The sequence below is a fragment of the Drosophila santomea genome, chromosome 2L (genome assembly GCF_016746245.2).
Source record: "Drosophila santomea strain STO CAGO 1482 chromosome 2L, Prin_Dsan_1.1, whole genome shotgun sequence".
Taxonomy (NCBI): Eukaryota; Metazoa; Arthropoda; class Insecta; order Diptera; family Drosophilidae; genus Drosophila; species Drosophila santomea.
The window spans coordinates 8,970,095-8,989,485 of record NC_053016.2 but is presented as its reverse complement, the minus strand read 5'-3'; the positions used below and the strand labels follow the sequence as shown (position 1 = coordinate 8,989,485).

The 19,391-nt window shown below is 42.1% G+C and overlaps 6 protein-coding genes across 30 annotated transcripts in view; 3 read left to right on the top strand and 3 right to left on the bottom strand.

Annotated features, from left to right (window-relative positions):
* The window catches only part of LOC120443759 (piezo-type mechanosensitive ion channel component), a 28,300-nt gene extending 25,310 nt beyond the window's left edge, over positions 1-2,990 (top strand). For 13 of the 22 annotated variants that reach the window (XM_039623038.2, XM_039623035.2, XM_039623048.2 and 10 more), the window contains 4 exons: positions 32-965; positions 1,039-1,546; positions 1,608-1,749; positions 1,814-2,988. In XM_039623038.2, coding sequence (XP_039478972.1) covers positions 32-965; positions 1,039-1,546; positions 1,608-1,749; positions 1,814-2,011 — 1,782 coding nt within the window. In that variant the 3' untranslated portion in view covers positions 2,012-2,988. Of the gene's footprint in view, positions 1-31; positions 966-1,038; positions 1,547-1,607; positions 1,750-1,813 lie in introns of all 22 variants that reach the window. The other 9 variants (XM_039623051.2, XM_039623040.2, XM_039623037.2 and 6 more) reach the window with 3 other exon arrangements.
* A 383-nt stretch (positions 2,991-3,373) lies between these two features.
* On the bottom strand, positions 3,374-3,910 carry LOC120443974. The gene has a single exon (XM_039623449.2). The coding sequence runs from the start codon at positions 3,831-3,833 to the stop codon at positions 3,474-3,476; it is 360 nt and encodes a 119-aa protein (XP_039479383.1). The 5' UTR covers positions 3,834-3,910; the 3' UTR covers positions 3,374-3,473.
* A 134-nt stretch (positions 3,911-4,044) lies between these two features.
* LOC120443955 (probable phosphorylase b kinase regulatory subunit beta) lies at positions 4,045-10,001 on the bottom strand. Of its 2 annotated transcripts, XM_039623415.1 has the most exons (11): positions 9,852-10,001; positions 9,640-9,791; positions 9,095-9,447; positions 8,687-9,034; positions 8,079-8,627; positions 7,150-7,164; positions 6,240-6,344; positions 5,610-6,182; positions 4,928-5,544; positions 4,598-4,870; positions 4,045-4,524 (listed from the first exon to the last, which is right to left on the bottom strand). In XM_039623415.1, the coding sequence occupies exons 1-11, from the start codon at positions 9,869-9,871 to the stop codon at positions 4,233-4,235; spliced, it is 3,297 nt and encodes a 1,098-aa protein (XP_039479349.1). In that variant the 5' UTR covers positions 9,872-10,001; the 3' UTR covers positions 4,045-4,232. The 2 variants fall into 2 exon arrangements, with proteins under 2 accessions (XP_039479349.1, XP_039479358.1); XM_039623424.1 differs by lacking the exon at positions 7,150-7,164.
* Positions 10,002-10,247: 246 nt separating this feature from the next.
* LOC120443967 (chitinase domain-containing protein 1) lies at positions 10,248-11,890 on the top strand. The gene is made up of 5 exons (XM_039623437.2): positions 10,248-10,606; positions 10,673-10,862; positions 10,920-11,123; positions 11,193-11,592; positions 11,654-11,890. Exons 1-5 carry the CDS (start codon positions 10,334-10,336, stop codon positions 11,793-11,795), a joined length of 1,209 nt encoding a protein of 402 aa, XP_039479371.1. The 5' UTR covers positions 10,248-10,333; the 3' UTR covers positions 11,796-11,890.
* Positions 11,891-12,148: 258 nt separating this feature from the next.
* Positions 12,149-13,828, top strand: LOC120451088 (metallophosphoesterase 1 homolog). 3 transcript variants are annotated; one of them, XM_039634493.2, is made up of 4 exons: positions 12,149-12,647; positions 12,705-13,209; positions 13,284-13,462; positions 13,533-13,828. In XM_039634493.2, coding segments are annotated over exons 1-4 (1,104 nt in total). In that variant the 5' UTR covers positions 12,149-12,228; the 3' UTR covers positions 13,534-13,828. The 3 variants fall into 3 exon arrangements, with proteins under 3 accessions (XP_039490427.1, XP_039490409.1, XP_039490417.1); XM_039634475.2 differs by having other exon boundaries at positions 13,528-13,828; XM_039634483.2 differs by having other exon boundaries at positions 13,284-13,828.
* On the bottom strand, positions 13,634-18,401 carry LOC120451086 (sodium-coupled monocarboxylate transporter 2). Its single transcript, XM_039634459.2, has 10 exons — positions 17,926-18,401; positions 16,750-16,859; positions 16,537-16,692; positions 16,316-16,475; positions 15,676-15,741; positions 15,566-15,617; positions 15,440-15,507; positions 14,964-15,377; positions 14,218-14,909; positions 13,634-14,161 (listed from the first exon to the last, which is right to left on the bottom strand). The coding sequence occupies exons 1-10, from the start codon at positions 17,932-17,934 to the stop codon at positions 14,086-14,088; spliced, it is 1,803 nt and encodes a 600-aa protein (XP_039490393.1). The 5' UTR covers positions 17,935-18,401; the 3' UTR covers positions 13,634-14,085.
* Positions 18,402-19,391: the final 990 nt, after the last annotated feature.

Below are 19,391 nucleotides of genomic sequence, written 5' to 3'. Positions count from 1 at the left end.
GGATTATCAACATTTTTTTCTCTGCGTTTAGACTCAGCAAACGGAAAGTGACGAAGGTGTGCAGACATATCTCGCGGAGAACAAAGTGCCCATACCATTCCTGATTATGTTACTGGTTCAGTTCCTGCTCATCGTCATTGATCGAGCCTTGTACCTGCGCAAAGCCCTGGTGAACAAGATCATCTTCCACTTCTTTTCGGTTATCGGAATACACATCTGGATGTTCTTCGTTGTGCCTGCAGTTACGGAACGCACTTTCAACTCCCTCGCACCTCCAATAATATTCTACGTGATAAAGTGCTTTTACATGCTGCTCAGCTCTTATCAAATCAAATCCGGTTACCCCAAGCGCATTCTGGGCAATTTCTTCACCAAGGGATTCTCGATGGTCAATATGATTGCCTTTAAGGTGTACATGCAGATTCCATTCCTGTACGAGCTGCGAACAATATTAGACTGGGTGTGCATTGACAGCACAATGACCATTTTTGACTGGCTGAAGATGGAGGACATTTTCTCGAATATATACCTAATCCGGTGCACCCGGCAGTCAGAGACAGATTTTCCAGCTATGAGAGCTCAGAAGAAAGCCTCACTTTCCAAGCTCATAATGGGTGGCACCGTCGTCCTCCTGATAGTGATTTGCATTTGGGGGCCACTGTGTTTGTTTGCCCTTGGCAACGCGGTGGGCACCTCGAATGTGCCCTTTCATGTGTCGCTATCAATACGAATCGGACCCTATGATCCCATCTACACAACGAACAACTACGACAGTATCTTTGAGATCAATCCTGAGATGTATTCTCAGATGACTAATGCATACATTAAGGAGAAACAGGCTTTGACGTTTATCGCTGGTTATGATGCAACGGATGTGGCTGCGGTTAGACTAGCTGGCAATTCGCCTTCCCTGTGGAACATAGCACCGCCAGATAGGCAGCGATTACTAAATGATTTAAGAAACAGTAAGAAATTTTCGTATTATTTGATCGTCTAACATTCATATATCACTATTGAACCTTTTTCTTATTATTTTAGATCACACACTGAAGGCGCGGTTCTCTTATTCTCTCACCCGGAAGGCTCCTGCCAAGGGGCTAAAGGAAAATGTGGGGGACGAGCATGCCATATCCCTGGATGAGTCCTTTGAGGGACGAGCAGCACTCATTCATATGCTAAGTGAAACCCATGACGTTGAGCCAATTCACAGCAATGGCACAACAAATGGTACCACACCCGAAGTCGAAGAAGTGGTGGTGATACCCGGTATGATACCCAAGTTTATCAAGGTTCTCAATTCGGGCGACGCTGCGGTGGTAAGTGTGTTGAGCCAAAAACACTACGACTACCGACCGCTGGTTATCAAAATGCATCGCGACAACGAGACCAATGGATTGTGGTGGGAGATTCGGGACTTCTGCAACGATACCTTCTACAACGAAACTCTGTCGAAGTTTGCATACAGCAACTGTACTTCAGGGATTGTGATGTACACGTTCAACGATAAAAAGTTCCCATCCACGTTCAGTTTCCTCACAGCGGGAGGGTAAGTGGGCAGATGAATCTACCAAGTTTACATGTTTAAATTTTAATATCCACTTCTGCAGCATCATTGGCCTGTATACCACCTTTGTGTTATTGGCCTCGCGCTTTATGAAGTCCTTTATTGGTGGGCAAAACAGAAAGATAATGTTTGAGGATCTGCCATACGTTGATAGAGTGCTGCAGCTCTGTCTGGACATTTATCTGGTAATTCAAACAATTGGGATTTAATATTTGTTTTGAGCCTCAATGACCTCGTTTCGTTTCCTAGGTACGGGAGGCATTGGAATTCGCGCTGGAAGAAGACCTGTTTGCCAAATTACTCTTCCTATACCGATCGCCCGAAACGCTAATCAAGTGGACCCGTCCCAAGGAGGAGTACGTGGACGATGACGGTGACACCGACTCGATTCCCAGTCGAATGAGCGTGCGCCGGCCCGAGCAGCTGCAGCCACAGCAACCGCAATAACATAGGCCTAATCCAATCGCTTAACTAAAGTAGACTTTGTTTACGTATTTAGTACGTATTGCGTTATCGTAGGTTTCATAGTCTTTTTTTAAACGATTTTATAAGGAGAAAGAGAACACAAATCAAAACACAAAAGTACGCATCACCCATTTATACCAGTCGTTCGATTTTTTGTCAAAACTACTGCCCATGTGTAAAACTGTGTATTTAGTATGTAAGCAAAAAGTGTTGATGTTTGTTAATTCAAACAATTGAAAATAATAGTGAATTATAATTGCCTAATCAAGGAAAATTTGTATTTAAGTAACTTTTGAATAAGTGTAAAAATTGAAGATTAAGTGCGGAAATACTAATAATAATGATGAAAACTCATATTCAGGGAATTTAGCATTTTACAAAAACCGTAAATATAACTAACCTAAAGCATCCGAGTTATTAAGTATAAATAGCGATTAAATAATAAATGTTTTATATTTATACAAAAAAGATATCATGTAAAATTACCCATTGCTTTGATTCGCATACAATTCTATGCTGTTTGCCTAATTGTGCCCTTTACAACTGATTAAAGATATTACGAATATGTTATACTGTTTACTATATAACTAAATCGATACATATGCATATATAGAGCGTTGACTTTAGTTTTAGGCATATCACTTGACATATTTTTGTATTGAATGCAAATATCATTTGCTTAAACGACTCTTTTCTAGGCAAATTCATATCAAACCTAAATGATATAGTGCGTTGGCTTCGAATGGAAATTTCTCCCTTTTGCAATCTCTTAAAATTAGTAAACGCCAACTAGCTGGGTATGTTCTTTTTTTATATAGCAAAACGAAGCTAAAATGATATATGTAAAAATAATGAATTTTTATACTAAGAAACAAAAAACTTAAAACGTAAATGTAATAGGTATGTATCTATTTTTTTAGCGATTAATTTCCAAAACTAGCTTATAAACTGCGTGGAATACTTGCAAATTAAAAAAAAGAAATAAAATTGATTGTAATAAATATGTGTAATTGTGTTTCAGTTGTATCACATTGGAGTTTAAAAAAAAATTCGTAATTTCTATCAGGAAAATGTAATTTTTTGCCATTTTTCGCAAATTTTGATGATGGTACCTTTTATCAAAAATGCAAAAATTTGTCAAATTTTTTTTTTTTAGAAAATCGAAAAACTATAGATAGACATTGTTAGCTATGCTTATTAGCAGCACAAAACAGTCTTTATTTTAGCTGTGCGGCCATTTTTGGCGAAAAGTTAGTTATGGCGGAGTTATGGCGATAAAAGCCCCCAAACCTCCTCCTGATTATAAAAATGTGGATTCCAAAAGACTTGTGCCAATGAAAAAACTACGTATATTGTTTTTAGGCTATTTGTTGTTTTATTGTTCTTACTTAATTCTGATACAAATTTATAGATTATCAAAAATGATTAATGATGGTATATCCACTCAGGGAATACGCGTGGCACAGTTTCTATAGTGGGTGAACCTCAGTTCGTTTTCCTCACTCATGTCACTCTCGCTGCTTCCCTGACGAATGAACTTGACGGCAGGATACACCTCCTCCCATTCCGACTGACTGCGACTTAGGACACCGCGCCGTCGCGGCGTTGTGAAGGAGCTCTCCGGCTGCGATCTGGCGGTGGCAGCGGCTGGTGCCGGAGGCATTGGATTGTTCAGCATTTGGGTAACGCTTTTGGACAGTCGAATCGACTGGATGCGGTTGTATCCACTGCCCGTTGGCTTGTAGCGCTCGAGCCTTGATGTGAGGCGCGCCATTTCATTGCTCATCCACTCTGGAGCGCGCATGGTGTGGTGTTCAAATGCGACAACTGCTGGTCTAGTAAACCGAGTGAGGAATTGGTCAAGAGCTTTTATAGCCACGGGTAGGTGACATAAGTCGAGGCGAAAATCAATACGGCTTGCCTTAAGCGAGGTTAGGGCTCAGTTGCTCGGGTTTCCTCCCCCAGTGTTATTGACCTATTAACTAATCAAACACTCGGCCATGTAACACCTTCGATTATTGCAACAAAATATACATAACATTTAATTAAGAACTAAACGAACGGCGAGGGACACAGAGAGAGACAAGTTAAATAAGAATAACAGAATAAAATAGCTACAACATTCGAGCTAATGGTGGGTCAGTGCAACGAAGATATGTGAAAACTGTGCTATGTACATAATCTAGATCCGGCGTTCCTCTGCTTAGGATACCTTACAGTTGTCGTCGTGCAAACGATCGCCGTCGAGCTGAACATCCTCTTCATTGGTGGAGAAGATGCCACCCTGCAAAACCTTGTTGACTGCGGCGCGAGCCAAATAACCCGTAGTCTCGGAATATGGCAACGAATAGAAAGCTTTGAGATCCTCATTTTTGGTCTGCTCATGATCCGGCTTTGGTTGATGCTGTATGTTGTTGTCCTTGCAGTACATTGCAAACGCTTCCGCCAAGATGCCGTCCAAGTCGAGAGCTTGTTTGAAGTGCAGCTCGGGATTACTGCAACAAGAGGTAATAATTTGATAGGTTAAAAGAAAATCAAATATCCCGATTATTTTGGTATTTTTTTTACCGATTAAGAATGGTGGCCACAATGCACAGAAGCTCCACGGTTATCTGACGCCTCTCTGGGCGGTCAATGCAAATCAGAGTTTCCTCGACTAGCAGATTAAAGGTCAACTCGCCGCGGCTCATGTTGGTTAGTGTGGGCGTGGCTGGCAAATGATGTCCCTGGGTAAGAATGCCCTGAGGGGTTCGCTGAAGGATTTCCCAGATTTTGTTATAAAAATGTTTTGGCACACGGCACAAGCATCCTTCCAGTTGACGACGTTGTAGGGTAGTAAGCCTAATAAATAAAAATAAATTTAAATGTGGCCCTAAAAACGAGCAATTGATTACTTACTTTTCTTCTACAGCCCATTCGCTGACAGTTAAAACTTTCTGAAGAAGTATGCGAACTTGGAAGGGCGAAAGATTGTCCACATCAATGCTCTGTTGTCCTGAGATTTGTAAATAGATTCGCATGGCCTCCAGCACCCAACCAATGCGAATTTTTAGTATTCCACGGAACATGGATGGATTGGTCGCTATTAATCGGCCACAATACAGAACCACTTCCTGCTGCAACACCGCCTGGATGACGTCGTATGGTTGGACACTCGTGTACATGACATTTTGAATCTCCGCCGGCGTCATGGGCTTATCGAACACTGTCTCCTTCTGGCCAATGATTCCCACTGTGAGTTCCTTTCCATTCACCAAAACAGTGGTGATAAATGGACTAATAGAGTCCACAATGTGGTGAAGAAGGGAAGAGCAGTATCGCACGGCACGCCAGTAGCGCAGGGAACCAGCTCGGTGGTAAAGCTGCGTTAAAGCCGTGTTTACGTTCAGACCGTTTACCTCAAAGTGAGGACCCTCGCGGTTGAGAATAATACCCCACAATTGGCACAAACAGTAAATGGAATCCGTGCTACGTAGTGCGTTGATGATATCCGGCGTGGGTTTGGTGTCGAAGTGCTGGAATATAAAAAGTTTAATAAGAAATGTTCATCTTTAATATTATTACAACTAGAAGTACTAACCGCAACGGAAATCTTTTCCTCCACATATGTCAGAGCTTTGGGCACATCTGTTAGCGATTGGTAGCCAATGTACTCATGGTTTATCTGCGAGAAAGCATTCTCATTGTCGGTCAGATCGCTTTGGTTCATAAAGTCAAGATGCTCGATGCACGAGCTGCTAATCAGATTCTGTAGACGACCGATGCGAACTTTCATGCCATCGCAGTAGCCCTTTTTGAGCATAGCCAGCAGGTCAAGCATCTCCTTGAATTGCGGATCACGCATATGCTCCTCCCGGATAAGCAAACAAACTGTTGGTCTGCCCGATAATCGCCAGTACTTGCCCACAAACTGCAGCTCTGTCTTGATGTCATCAATTAGTAGAGCCATGTCCCGGTAGAGATAAAAGTCGGAGACCTCAAAGATAAGTGGGTAGCAGAGAACGGTCATGCCACAGATGCGATACACCTTGCTGGTGCCCAAAGAACCCACAGGTCTGGATGGACGACCAGATAGGCCAACCTTATTGTTGACACCGAGATGTTGATATACTTTTATGAGCTCGGTGGAGCTCCAAATTTGCACAGGTTCGACCTGTTCAAAAAAATTGTTAAATATGCTGTCTAGTAGTTTGAAAATATACGAACTTACCTCATGTGGCGTCTGTGTTTGAATGCCATAGGTGGCCATCATAGCCTGCAGTCGCATGGACTCGGCAATCAGGACAATCTGCACCACAAGATCAGTGGCAGTGCCCTGTAAGGATCACCGAGGTATAATTAGAAGGAGCACCTATCCTTTGACTACATAACATGTTAGGATGCATGAGGCCAATTCAATATTCTTGGGTTTTAATCACTTGACAAGAAAATTTGGACTAGCCAGATGCCAAAATGCAAAAACACACAAAGGTAAACATAAATTGAAGGAAGGATCGGGGAAATACTATCAGAGGGGTACAAGTGCGGGATTTGGGAGAGTTTAAGTAAAAGGTGGAGGATATAAACATGCCAAGCCAGTATTAGAATTTTGTAATATCTTACAATTTGAAACCCCCATTAGTAAATTTCGGTATGCATTTTGTAGTATATACCAATTTGAAGACTTTAGGATAGTTCCGATTTATATATCTTTTTGCCGATTCGTGTTCCTAATCAAAATGAAGTCAGTGAAGTCCCAAAATTTCAACCCAAAAATTACCTTTTTGTCATCCAATATTATAGGTATGCGTGGTTTCTTTATGCATAATGCGGAATTTTTAGTGGAGGAGCATATGGATATTTCGCAATGGCAAATTAATTAGTAGTTAACATTTTCTAAGGGCTCAAGCAAAGCTGCTGTCTCTTGGCATTTTATTTTAAATCGCTGCCCCGAAAAACATTTGCAATTAAGAATGTATTGCACTTTGGAAGGCGTGATCAATATTTTGAACATATTAAGGCTAAATCCCAGTGTTAGCACATCAAGCCAAATCAAGCTTCTGCGGCCATTTGGTTAATAACATGAATTAGGAACTGCAAACTACGTAAATAAACCCAAAAGTCTGGTGACAATTACTTACAGTGCCCGGTTTAGCCTATAGAGCGTGTGTTTATGTTCGTTTTTAAACAAATTATGCAGTATATTGATAGGTATATAAGGAGGAAAAGAAACCGAAAAGAGCAGAGAGAAAACTTTTGATTTAGTTACCAAAAAGAATTTGTTCACTATATACAAATAAAACGGGAATACAGAAATAATAATTCATACTGAAAATAAGCAAATAATCATTTCTAATAGTGTAGGTGTGTGATTTGATCGTAAAGTGTGTCAAAGTTATATATTTTCGATCAGTGTGTCTTGCCGAACATAAAAAGCCACAATGTAAACTAGGTGATCTTTTGTGCAAATGTGTCTGTGGTCTAAAAAGCAAAATTTAGTTTGTACACATACGTATAATTTAGGTTTTAGATAATTTTGAATTTGGAAATCAATAAAATATTTTGGTACAGCCGGACATCTACTTACTTTGTGTTTTTCGTCAATAGCTTTGCCCTGTTTTTACAAAACCAATTATTATACAATTTGGGGTTTGATTTTGATCATTTTGGATATATAGACGTGTGGTAGCAGTAGTATTTGGTAGTGGTTGGTAGTAAAGAATGAATAGATGTAGACAGAATTAAGTATCAAGAGCCAATTATAAACTAAACCCACATAATGTACTTAGGCAAAAAACCTTATGTGTAAAGTATTCCAATTGAGATCGAACGCAGACACACACGGCAGACACACAAAACTCATCAGCGGCAGCGGCGGCAGAAGCGAAAACTCCCAGATAAGCATTTAGGAACCCTTATAAACCGAAGCTATGAAATGTCTTTTTAATGGCTTAGTAGAAATCAAAGTTTTTGGATTTCAGGTAAGACGAAATGCTTTGCCATTGGTTTACAATTTCAGAAAACACTTCATAGCGTTTAGTACCCTGCAAGTATCAGGATTCCAACTCACCTGGAAAGCCGAATAGCGACCCGCCCTTCTGGGCCGATTATAGCTTGGCAAGTATCGGCGGATTGGATCTAATTCATTGATGTGTAGGAGTCCGGCGGTCAGCAGCTGGGCTATGATAAAGAAGGACTGTCCCCAGAGGAACAGCGATTGCGATGGAGCACGCATGTAGGAGCCATCTCCATCGGGCGCATAGTACATGGTCACCACAGGATCTCCATTGACGTCCGTACGCAAACAGCGTCTCAGATCGTTTTGGAACTCTTCGATTTGTTCATTGTTATTCTTGAACACGCCATCGATAATCATGGCTATGAAAAAGAGCGGCCATTCACATTCCAGGCCTTCAAATTCCTTTAGCTCGCCAGAGTGATAATAGCGGCGTGATTTGTCCTCGTTTTTACTGAGGAATCCATCCCGGGTGAAGCGCTTGAATCCCATTTTGCAGCGCAATCGATTCACAACATTTTGTTTGGTCTGCTCCACCAGGCGGTCCTCGTGCGAGGCAAAGGCTGGGAAGGAAAGGGTGAGAAGCAGTGAAGCATCAACTCCCTAAAAGTACAAACTCAAATTAAAGTTTGGGAATTACAAATAAAATAATAAAACTCAACCTTTGAGCTGGACTCTCTTGGCAGCATGGTTTCGAAAATACTGCGATTACGGTTGTGGGCATCAATATCCACATAGACAACGCTCCACGAAGCTCCTTTCTCGCCGAAAAGATTGCATCCGTTAATGGCCTCCAAGGCGGACTTGGCCATGCCTATGGAGGAGGCATGGATCTCTGGGGTGCCATTGTTATATTTGGAGCCTCGCTCCCACATGCCAAAGTCGGGCGTACGATAGGCGCGCTCCACATAGTACACAAGATTCTGGACAAAGGCCACCTCGTCGTGGGTGTAAATGATCTGCAGGCCAGAGGTTATCATCTGGACAAGGAACAACAGATAGAGGGAAACCTAGGGGAGTAGAGTCATTGCATTTTAAAATTCTGTGATAAGAAATACTCTAGCACTCACGCAATCGATCTGCAGGTGATTGTAAAACTCATCCGGATAGATCTTCTCTCCAGTGTGCAGCTGGAACTTGCTGTGCAGGGCGTGCTGATTGGACTGGCGCTGCTTAAAGAGCTCCACCCGCGAAGCCTGCTTGACCCAGCACTCCAGAATGCCTCGCATGCACTTCACGGTGCTCTGGCCCAGTTCGTAGGACTTTCCGCGGTCGTCATCAATCCGCCTGTAGGCCTGGTACAAGCTCCACACGGCGGATGCGCAATACACACTGTCCCGCACGGATCCCACCACCTGGTCGGTGCTCATCACGGGAAATAATCCGGTGATCGGACTCTGGTAGCGCAGCAGTTGACGCTTGACTTTAGAGAGAAAGTGTTAGATTCACTCGGTTATCGCCGCCTAATTGGCTATGCAAATAAACAAACGATTCTGTTTACAATCAAGTGTGGGGCGTCGACATTTCGCGATGTGCGATGCTTATTAATAGACGCCGTCAATTGGTGCTTAATTGATCGCCCCACAGACGACTCCAAGGTTATATAAATCCTTACCGATGCCATAGTAGATGTCCAGCTGCTTCACTGTGTCCTCATAGTTGGACGTCTTCAGGAACTGGTCCAGATTGATCTCCTCCAAGCTGTTGTGGCGTCCAGTGTCCGGAGCACCCGAACTGCCGCCTGGAGTTGTGACCGAGAGACCGAGACTGGAAGTTGGAAAATGCTTTCCATTAATCTGTGATAATTTTCGAGGCTTTAATGCTTACGATTTCGGCACATCGCGCATTGTTCCTAAAGCAATTGCAAATTATATTGCAATTGCGCTTAAGAAAATGTATCAAAGTCAAAAAAAAGTCAAACGCTTCTAACAGCTGAGCAGCTTTTCGTTGCGATCCGGCAATGCTGTGAGCTGAAATCGATTGTGGAAGACCAATCGATAAAAGCTGAGCGGGTAATTTAAATCGGTAGCACTTATTTCAAAAACAATTTAATCTATGGTAATGTTTTGAAGTTGAAATGTTTCGGAGTTTATAATTTAAAGTAAATATCTATATATCAAATCTAATTTTAAATGATGTTCGTAAAACACGTTAAATAACTAATTCAGGGTGACCATTTTGACTAGGTGATTGCCGTTGCCTTTTAGAGTAATTTTTTACGCTATGGTCACTTTGCTGCCGGCTTTTTTTTTGTATGCGATTTGTTTTTGTGCGATTTATGCTGTGGTCCTGATTGTCCTCCTGTCAAAATGCGTGCGCCTAATGCGCTCCTGCTCCTCCTCGCTGTCCTGCTTCTCCTGCTGACCTCTGTCCACGGAACACTCGCCCCGGACAGCCACAAATCGAAGAGCAAGACTAAGGAGAGTGCTCTGCGTGGCGGTCCGCAAGACCAAGATGTTTTCGATCTGGGATTAGTAAGTCCCGAGCCCCTGGCCAGGGACATCGTGAGCAATCATCGAGGGTACTTCAAGGATACGGGATTGCGTCGCTTCAACGGCACCACCTTGGGCTATGTGACTCCAGTAAGCAGAGAACGTACTCCCACTTTTTGTGAGTGTGTAGTAATCTATTGTTTACTTTGCTTGTAGTGGAACTCGCATGGCTATGATGTGGCCAAGATCTTTGCCAAGAAGTTCGACATCATCTCACCAGTTTGGCTGCAGATTGTGAAGCAGGGAGATCATTATGCCGTAGCTGGCACCCATGACATCGATGCGGGCTGGGTGACCGATGTCCGGAGGAAGGGTAAACTGGTGCACAATCAGAGAACAGTTAAAGGTGCTGGGAAATGATTTTCGCCTTTGTTAATCTATACTCACGTTTCTTGAATTTTAGTGTTTCCCCGTTTTATATTCGATCACTTCACTGATAGGGACATTAAGCTCTTGCTTAGCGACGCCCAGGAGAGGACGAAAGTCAACGACGTGCTGATTAAGTGCTGTAAGGATAATGGCTTTGATGGACTAGTCCTGGAGGTTTGGTCTCAGCTAGCTGGACGCATAGATGACAAAATTCTGTACACTCTGGTTCTGCAAATGGGTGCGTTTAATGGGTTGCTACCCTCGGCCTTTTATTACTAATACAATATATTATTTTTACGTCATTTAGCCAAAGAACTTCAGAAACAGCAGCTGCGACTCATTCTGGTCATTCCTCCATTTCGCAAGGAAACGGGCCACCTTTTCGGAGAAAAGCACATGGACAAACTGTTCAAGCACATATACGCGTTCTCCCTGATGACTTACGACTTCTCCAGTGTTCAGCGTCCCGGAGCAAATGCACCATTATATTTCGTCCGTAAGGCTGTGGAGACAATAGCTCCAGAAGGTTGCACTGATATGGCGGCAAAGCGGGCTAAAATTCTGTTGGGACTAAATATGTACGGCAATGATTACACGCCCGATGGAGGTGGACCCATCACCTTCTCCCAGTACTTGGACCTGGTTAGGCATGTAAAGAAGCACCTTACTTACGATGAGCGGGATGTGGAAAATTTCTTTGAAATCAAGTGAGTTTTTTATTGCAGGAGTGTAAGGCGAAGACAATATACATATTTGGTTAACTTTCAGAAACGATGACGGCCGCCACATTGTCTTTTACCCCACTCTCTATTCCATAAACGAGCGAATAAAGCTCGCCCAGGAATTGGGCACTGGCATTTCGATCTGGGAACTGGGCCAAGGCCTGAACTACTTTTACGATCTCTTTTAGTTAGCTTGTAAGCAGCATGCAATGCACAATACCTATTCCAAATAAAAATTCTTACCAATCAAACTGATGTTAGTACACAATAGTACCGCCACCTATGTGTCATTCTGTGAACTTCTCTTCTAACGTATTTTGTTCAGCTTATAGCTACTCAATATATTTTTTTGCAAGTGAAGTTGCTTTCTTGTTGAAAAATCATTGCATACATATGTGTTGTAAATTAAAAATTTTTACAATGTACAATTGGATGAATATATCTTTGAATTGTGCGCCTATTTGTTAGTTGACTCGCAGCCGCTTGACGCACTGCTTGATTTGTCAAGTATCGTAAATGTATATCGAGTAGTACACCCGTTTTGATCGATACTATCGTAGACGGTTTTTCAGCTCTAGAATAAATTTGTTATTATTTTTTAAGCCGGTGCGAAATCCTGAAATGCGATTTCTTTACGCATGTTTTGTGATCGTGCTGTGCGCCCTGATCTTCTGCGAGTATGTGGCGGACTTTGTGGTGCTGCAAAAGTGCAAGTGGCCGGAGATAAAGCGCAAGAAGTATGTGGACGATCCGCTTAGGGCAATGATTCTGGCAGATCCGCACCTGCTAGGACCACATCGTGGCCACTGGCTGGACAAGCTCTACCGGGAGTGGCACATGACGCGGGCCTTTCAGGCTGCCTCACGTCTGTTCCAGCCAGACGTGGTCTTCGTCCTGGGCGACTTATTCGATGAGGGCGACATGGTCAGCGACAAGCAGTTCCAGGAGTATGTGTGGCGCTACCTGAAGATGTTTCACCTACCACCGGGAATTCCGCTCATCAGTGTTGCGGGAAATCATGACGTGGGCTTCCATTACAAGTAAGATGAAAAAATATTATCAACTTTTAATTTAACCGCCCTAATGTGTGTTTCCAGAATGCATCCCTTCTTTATGTCGCGCTTCGAGAGCTATCTAAACAACTCCTCGGTTAATTTGTACACCATTAAGCAGATCCATTTTGTGGTGATCAACTCGATGGCTATGGAAGCCGATGGCTGCATGTTTTGCACCCAGGCCGAGGATCAGTTAAAAAACATTTCACGGACATTGCACTGCATGAAGTATCCGCTAGAGGCGGAGTGCGCCCGCACCAGGCGACACCCATACAGCCAGCCAATTATATTGCAGCACTTCCCCACATACCGCATCTCGGATACCATGTGCGAGGAACACGATGCTCCGTACATCGAGGCGTTCCGAGAGCGGTTTCATGTGCTCTCCAAGGATGCCACGGATATGCTCGGAGAGCTGCTCAAGCCTAGACTGGCATTCGCCGGCCATTCACATCATTTTTGTCACAGTGTAAATCGGCTGGGAATCGATGAGTACACGGTGGCCTCCTTCAGCTGGCGAAACAAAGTCAATCCCAGCTTTATGCTGGTGGGTATTATATTTGTTCTTATGATTGTTCTTATAAGCCCTCCGAGCATGTACTAACAAACTGTTGCTTTTAGGCCACGATAACCCCTGATGACTATGTGGTTTCCAAGTGCAAAATGTTGCCGCAGCAGTTTGTCTTCAATAGCTATCTGAGTGCTGGCATTCTTTGTCTCATTGTCATCGGGTTCCAGCTGCGAAAGTGCATCCAAAGAAGAAGACAGTCATCGGCTGCAGATCATCGGAAGGTTAATTAGTATGTACAAGCATGCCTATACAAGGCACATCCTCTTTTGTGATTTACGCCTAATTGGGGCTTAGTTTAGACTAGTTACGCCAGATTCCAGACTCAGATCCCAGATCCAGACAGAGGTCATATCATTCCTGCTGCTTTGCAATCGCTTAACTATATTCTAGGTGTACAAAATTCGGATGTATGTATGATCTATTTATTGAATTTATCACAGACATTATGCTTGTAAAGTCAAACGGAATACACAATGAGACACAGTCTGCTGACTACAAATCGAAAATGCCAAAAAATAATGCTTGAACAAAGGCTGGAAAGTGAAGAACAGATACAAACAGAACAATTAAATAAAGCTATATTATAATTCAATAATTATATTACGCTAATGATTGTGCACTCGGGATTCTGAGATGCAGATTCATAGGTTCCTGTACTTCGGTTTGTGTCTTCCAATAGCTGGATCGCATTGTACTAGACTAGGCTATCTATAAGGTAACTACCACAAAGCAACTACTACTACAAACTATGCTAACAAAACAGGGTGTGGAATTCAATGCCACAGATATAGGACCACGATTTCTCGATCAATTCCATTTAGTTTGGCACAGGAATTTAAGGTGCGTCTATTTTTAAGAGACGTTTAGGAGGTTTTTGTGCGCCTGCGCATGGAGATTGCGACCACTAAAGCACTCTTTTGGAAGGAATCTAAAAGAAGGTATTGATTTTATAACAGAGGTCCAACGTACGCCTACAATAATTACCTGTGAATCACTGGTGATATTAAATCCGGGTCTAGAGTTTTCATATTTGTGGGTTTGGTCACAAGGGAGACTAGTGCACCGACCACTATGACTGTGGCCACGCCAATGGGATTTATCCAGTGGTAGGATAGTCGGTACAGTGGAAAAACTTGCTCCTCATCTACCCATATATTTTCCCGAAGGGTTACATTGCCCACACATCCTTCCACGGATACGGGAAGCTTTTGAGAATTCAATTCACCAGCTGCAATGCTAAACTGCGTACCAAAAGATATCCACCCGGCGAGCAGAGCACTTGCAATTCCGCCCACAGCAGTGCCTACAGTATTGGCCCAGGGAACGAGCATTCCCAGGGTAAAGAGGCCAAAAGTGGTTCCAGCTGCAATGGCCGTCATTGAAGTGCAAATGCTCAGGATTCCACTTAGTTGTTCCAAGACAAAGACCAGTGAGAGGGCCACCAATCCAAGAACTATAACAGTTGACTTAACCAGAATGGTTGAGGCTCTTTCACTTGGTTGCATCTTGAAGCAGCCGCGAACAATATCCTCCAGGATTACCAAGGAAGTTGAGTTTAGAACCACAGAAAGGGAGCTTAAGGCTGCTCCAAATATTCCAGCTATAAACAAACCAGACATACCATAGATGTGACCCACACTCTGGACGACAAAGAGCGGCAATAGTTGATCGTCGTGCTGCAAAGATATAAAATTAAGCAACGTTAAAAAAGGTATATATCATTTACTTACCGTAATTAGTCCCGCACTAAGAGGGTCACAATCTTTGTACATCTCATAGATCAGCAGTCCCACATAACAACAAACAGAGACGAAGGCAGCGACACCAATTGTAAAAATTGCCATGGAAGCACGAGCCTTTTTCAGCGATGGAAGTGACATGTATCGCTGAACCATGGTCTGGTTGACGGCGTTGAATGAGGTCCAGTAAGAGAATCCCCCGATGAGAACACTCCAGACAGTGTGCCGTACATAAGGGGATGGGTTTGTGTTGTTAAAGATCAATCGGCCACCTTTGGCAGCATCATCAAAAAGGACATTCAAGCCATTTGCATAGACAGTGGCCAAAATAGCCACCGCAAGAACGGAAAGGAACATGACCAGAACCTGCCAAGCATCTGTGTGGACCACTGCTTTGATTCCTCCCTAGAATATGTCATACGAAATTAGTATAAACTCAAAAGAAAGAAAGACTCTTTAAAACTTACGACAAATGTGTAGAAAACACACACAACCACAATTACCACTGCAATCACATGGAGATTAATGCCCGATACTGCAGGATTATCGAGAGATTAGATGTGTATTTGAAACAATTTAAAAACGCAGCTTACCCTGATTCAGTGCTATAGCTGGTACATACACAATGAAAGGCAGAAACAGAATCTAAGATTGGAACGACGATTAATAAAACATAGTAGTCCGAACTTTAACTTTGACATACCTCATCGAGGATAAACATGAAGGATGCAATACTTCGTACCACCGAATGAAAGCGCATCTCCAAGTACTAAAAGTAAGATTAATTACTTCATTATTTAAATGACTTGCTTGTAGGATTTAAAAACTAACGTCAGTCATAAAGACCAAAAACGAAAAAGAATTGCTCAACACAATTGTCAAGTGGCGGCAAAACACATTGCAATTAATCATATCGAACCCCTGGCATACAGAAAAAAGTCGCAACAAGTGGGCGAGTGCAAAGTCCAAGAAATTCCACTTGAGGGTGGTCTCCGATTCCCAGTTAATTAAAGTGTTCACTACGTCCTCCGTTCATTGATTGGAAACAAATGACAGAGTGAAAGGGGGAAGACGGAAACTTAGAAAGTTTGTCATTCTTATCAACCGATAGAGACAGACTTGTCTATCGTCTATCTCTTATTTTAACTAACTCGCCGTTGAAAAAAATTGTCAGTATTTCGTTGTTGAGCTAGTTAAAAAATAATGAATATTTCAGTTAAAGCCCAATTTACATTTTTAGTTATGGTTTGGACGTTATTACTTCTACTGTAACCATAAGCTTCTCGACTCATTGGATTGTAAATTAATAAATCTGTTTCTAAAATTTACGAGTCTCGTCGTACCTCATAGGAAGAGCCAACTTGAAGAGCTGAGAATACTGGTATGTACACGTAGGAGACGGCAATGCCTTGGAGCACTATTGCGATGGCTATAAACCAATATTGCGTGCCATAATTGTAGATTTCAGAGGTAGTGCCCAGAATGGTAACGCCCGATATGTAGCTGCAAATAAAAGGGAACAGATTACAGGGATGTTAGGGGGCGGTAATATCGCGCACTCTACCTGGCTATCAGACTCATGGCAACAGGGAAAACTTTCAGATTGCGTGACCCGAGCAGATACTCGCTCATCTTCTCCGATCCGAAATCGTGTTTTCGCCTCTGTGGCGTGGTGGTCGGCAGGGTGGGTTCCGCCTCCTCGAGCTTCACCTTGCTCTTCCTGTAATTAGAGCAATCGTTTGGCAATATTCCTAGGATTTGTTTAAAGGTCACTCACTTGATGCACCCGAAATAGATTCCCGTGCCGGTGGATAACACGATCATGCCCAGGAAAACCGCATAGTCCACACTGCCAAATCTGTAATTTTCCATGCCCTTTTTTCCAACCTAATGAGAATTGTACATTTATGTTCAGTTTTTGATTTTTATATGATTATTGCAATAAGGGTTCTGTGTATTTTACGGATCTAGTTTAAAGTTTCTTGTGATTTTGCTTGGCAGTACCACTCTATATCAGGTGGGTCTGAGATTCAGAATCGTATTTTTTTCTTGTTCAACACACACTTGAATCATCGTCTGAGATTGTGGCCATATACTTGTAATTGCTTTACTTGGTCTTAAATGGGTCATAAAATGCTATTAAAGCACAAACTGCCTCGAACCGCAGGAGACTTGCTTAAAAGTCAAGAATAAAAACTTAACAAATCCATGCTAATAACAATTATCTCGCTTTGTTTATATATTAGCCCACAATACATTTTTATTTTCTTTTAAACTGTTTATTTCGCCCATTTAAAATGCCATGGCTTAATCATATTATTAAAAGTGGGACTTTAGTCCCTTCATCTAGAATTCACCATGTGGGCTTATGGGAACCAGGTCTTATCAGCAGGTGCCTGCTTATTATTCATCAAATATCAAATCAAAGCGGTCTGGCCAATCTCAATGGGGCACAGACTTTAACCCATTTCCCAATGTATTATTTATTTAACAAGTTTAGCAACCGCATAAAAATGACTAAAAAAAATGAAATAATATGTATTACGCATCGTTATCAAGAGCGAACTTTATAAAATAACTCGTTCTGGAGACTTTGGCATTTATCCAGCTTTGGTTTTTTAGATTATAAATGTCTTGTTATTCATTAAATGTGCCAATTTTGGATTTGCGAATTCACTTTTACTTTTTTAGTCTATAGCTGACGATGTAGACAACGTTTAGCATAAAATACTCATTTTTCGTCTGCGATTTCGGTTCATTGACTGAATTACCAATTATCAATCGGAACCGATCGAATCTCAGAGAAGAGACTGCAACCGTTTTACGCAATATCTCGAGCAGCATTATCGCCCTGGACTTGGACTTTGTAACCCAGATGCCGGGTGCCCCGCTCCCAAGTTCCTAAGTATGTAGCACTGAATATTTGGGACCGGCGTAAGGTGCGAATACGTACCGCTTCCATATTGTTGGAGACCGGCAACCGATGGCCTTTACGATGGTTGGTGGGGGGTGGTTTTCAGAACTGGAGCAGCGAAGGTGAATGGAAAATTGCGCGTCCCTCACGGAAATCAACAACAAAGCAAACGCACGATAAACAGCCAGAAACAGCAAACTACCAACAAATACCGCAAAACGTAATGAAATTTTTCTTGTGGCACAAAGGGTCAACGGATTCCGTGTATTTCCATCGGTTTGGAAAAGGGTTCTATAAACGTACAGCGTTAATTAGATGGAACCATCACAACACAACAAATTAAATCAAAACTCGAAAATGTAACGAAAAGTTGTTTAGGTCTGTTCTGTGCGCTTTTGACGATTCTTTGAAGTCGAAAATGCGAGTGTACAAGAGCGAAATATTCCACGTCCGAATCGGAGCAACAACATCAACCGATTCCGCTTCCGAACTGCAACTGATGTCTACGAGCGGGTCGAAAATAAAAGCCACTGGGCCAGCTGCTTGACACAAACATGTGGGACAGCTAGAGTGAAGAGTACCGACCAAAATATACCCACTACCTAATATAAATGATAGTAACAACTACTGGGGAATCGGAACAGAAGGTATACAATTAAAAAAAAAATAAATTAATTAAATAAAGTATGAAATATTTACTTCTGTTAGTTATTGGGAATACATAGGATATTTTCTGGATAACGGGCATTATCTGTTACATGAACATAATATACCCCCTGTGCTCGAAAAGCTCCCTCTCCCACCCATTTATCTTCCCAGAGCGAGAGAGAAAGTAAAAGAGCGAGCGTTGTAAGTGTAAGTGTGTGGGGGTTTTGGCGAGAGTACGAGGTGTGAGAGAAAGCTTCCGTGGCTTTTGTAATCTTCAACGTATTATGTCAAAGCAAGTGGTTACTTGACCATTCGATCAGCTAATGGAGCTATTAACGGAACTTTGGAGCAGATGAAAAAATACACAAGTGTTTTTATCCGCTGGTTTTAAACAACTTTTATAGGATTTATTTTAAGATCTCATATGTAAATATGACGAATAAAATGTTGATATTGCTTTATGGTTTTTGAGCCACTCTTAATATTATTATACATCACATCGAATATTTTAAATGCGAAATTATTACTTATTGATATCCTACCAATCCGAGAAAAGCGTACGTTTTCCATTGCCCCTTTTTAAATAAAAAGTGAATTGGACACTGCTTTTTTAAAAGAAATAATAGGTCTTTTATTTACCTACAAATACTGAATTCACTGGCGATATCGAGTCCATCTAGAGCTTTAGTCCATGGGTTTTAGGGGGATACGGGTAAGGTGAAATGTCCCTTTCACGCCACTTTCACTTTGGTTACTTCAATGGATCTGTCCCTCTATAAAAGCCGCTCTGGTCTGGATTCAGAAAATCGGAAAAGACAATCAATAGCAAGTGATAGGTTTTCATGACAGAACTATTT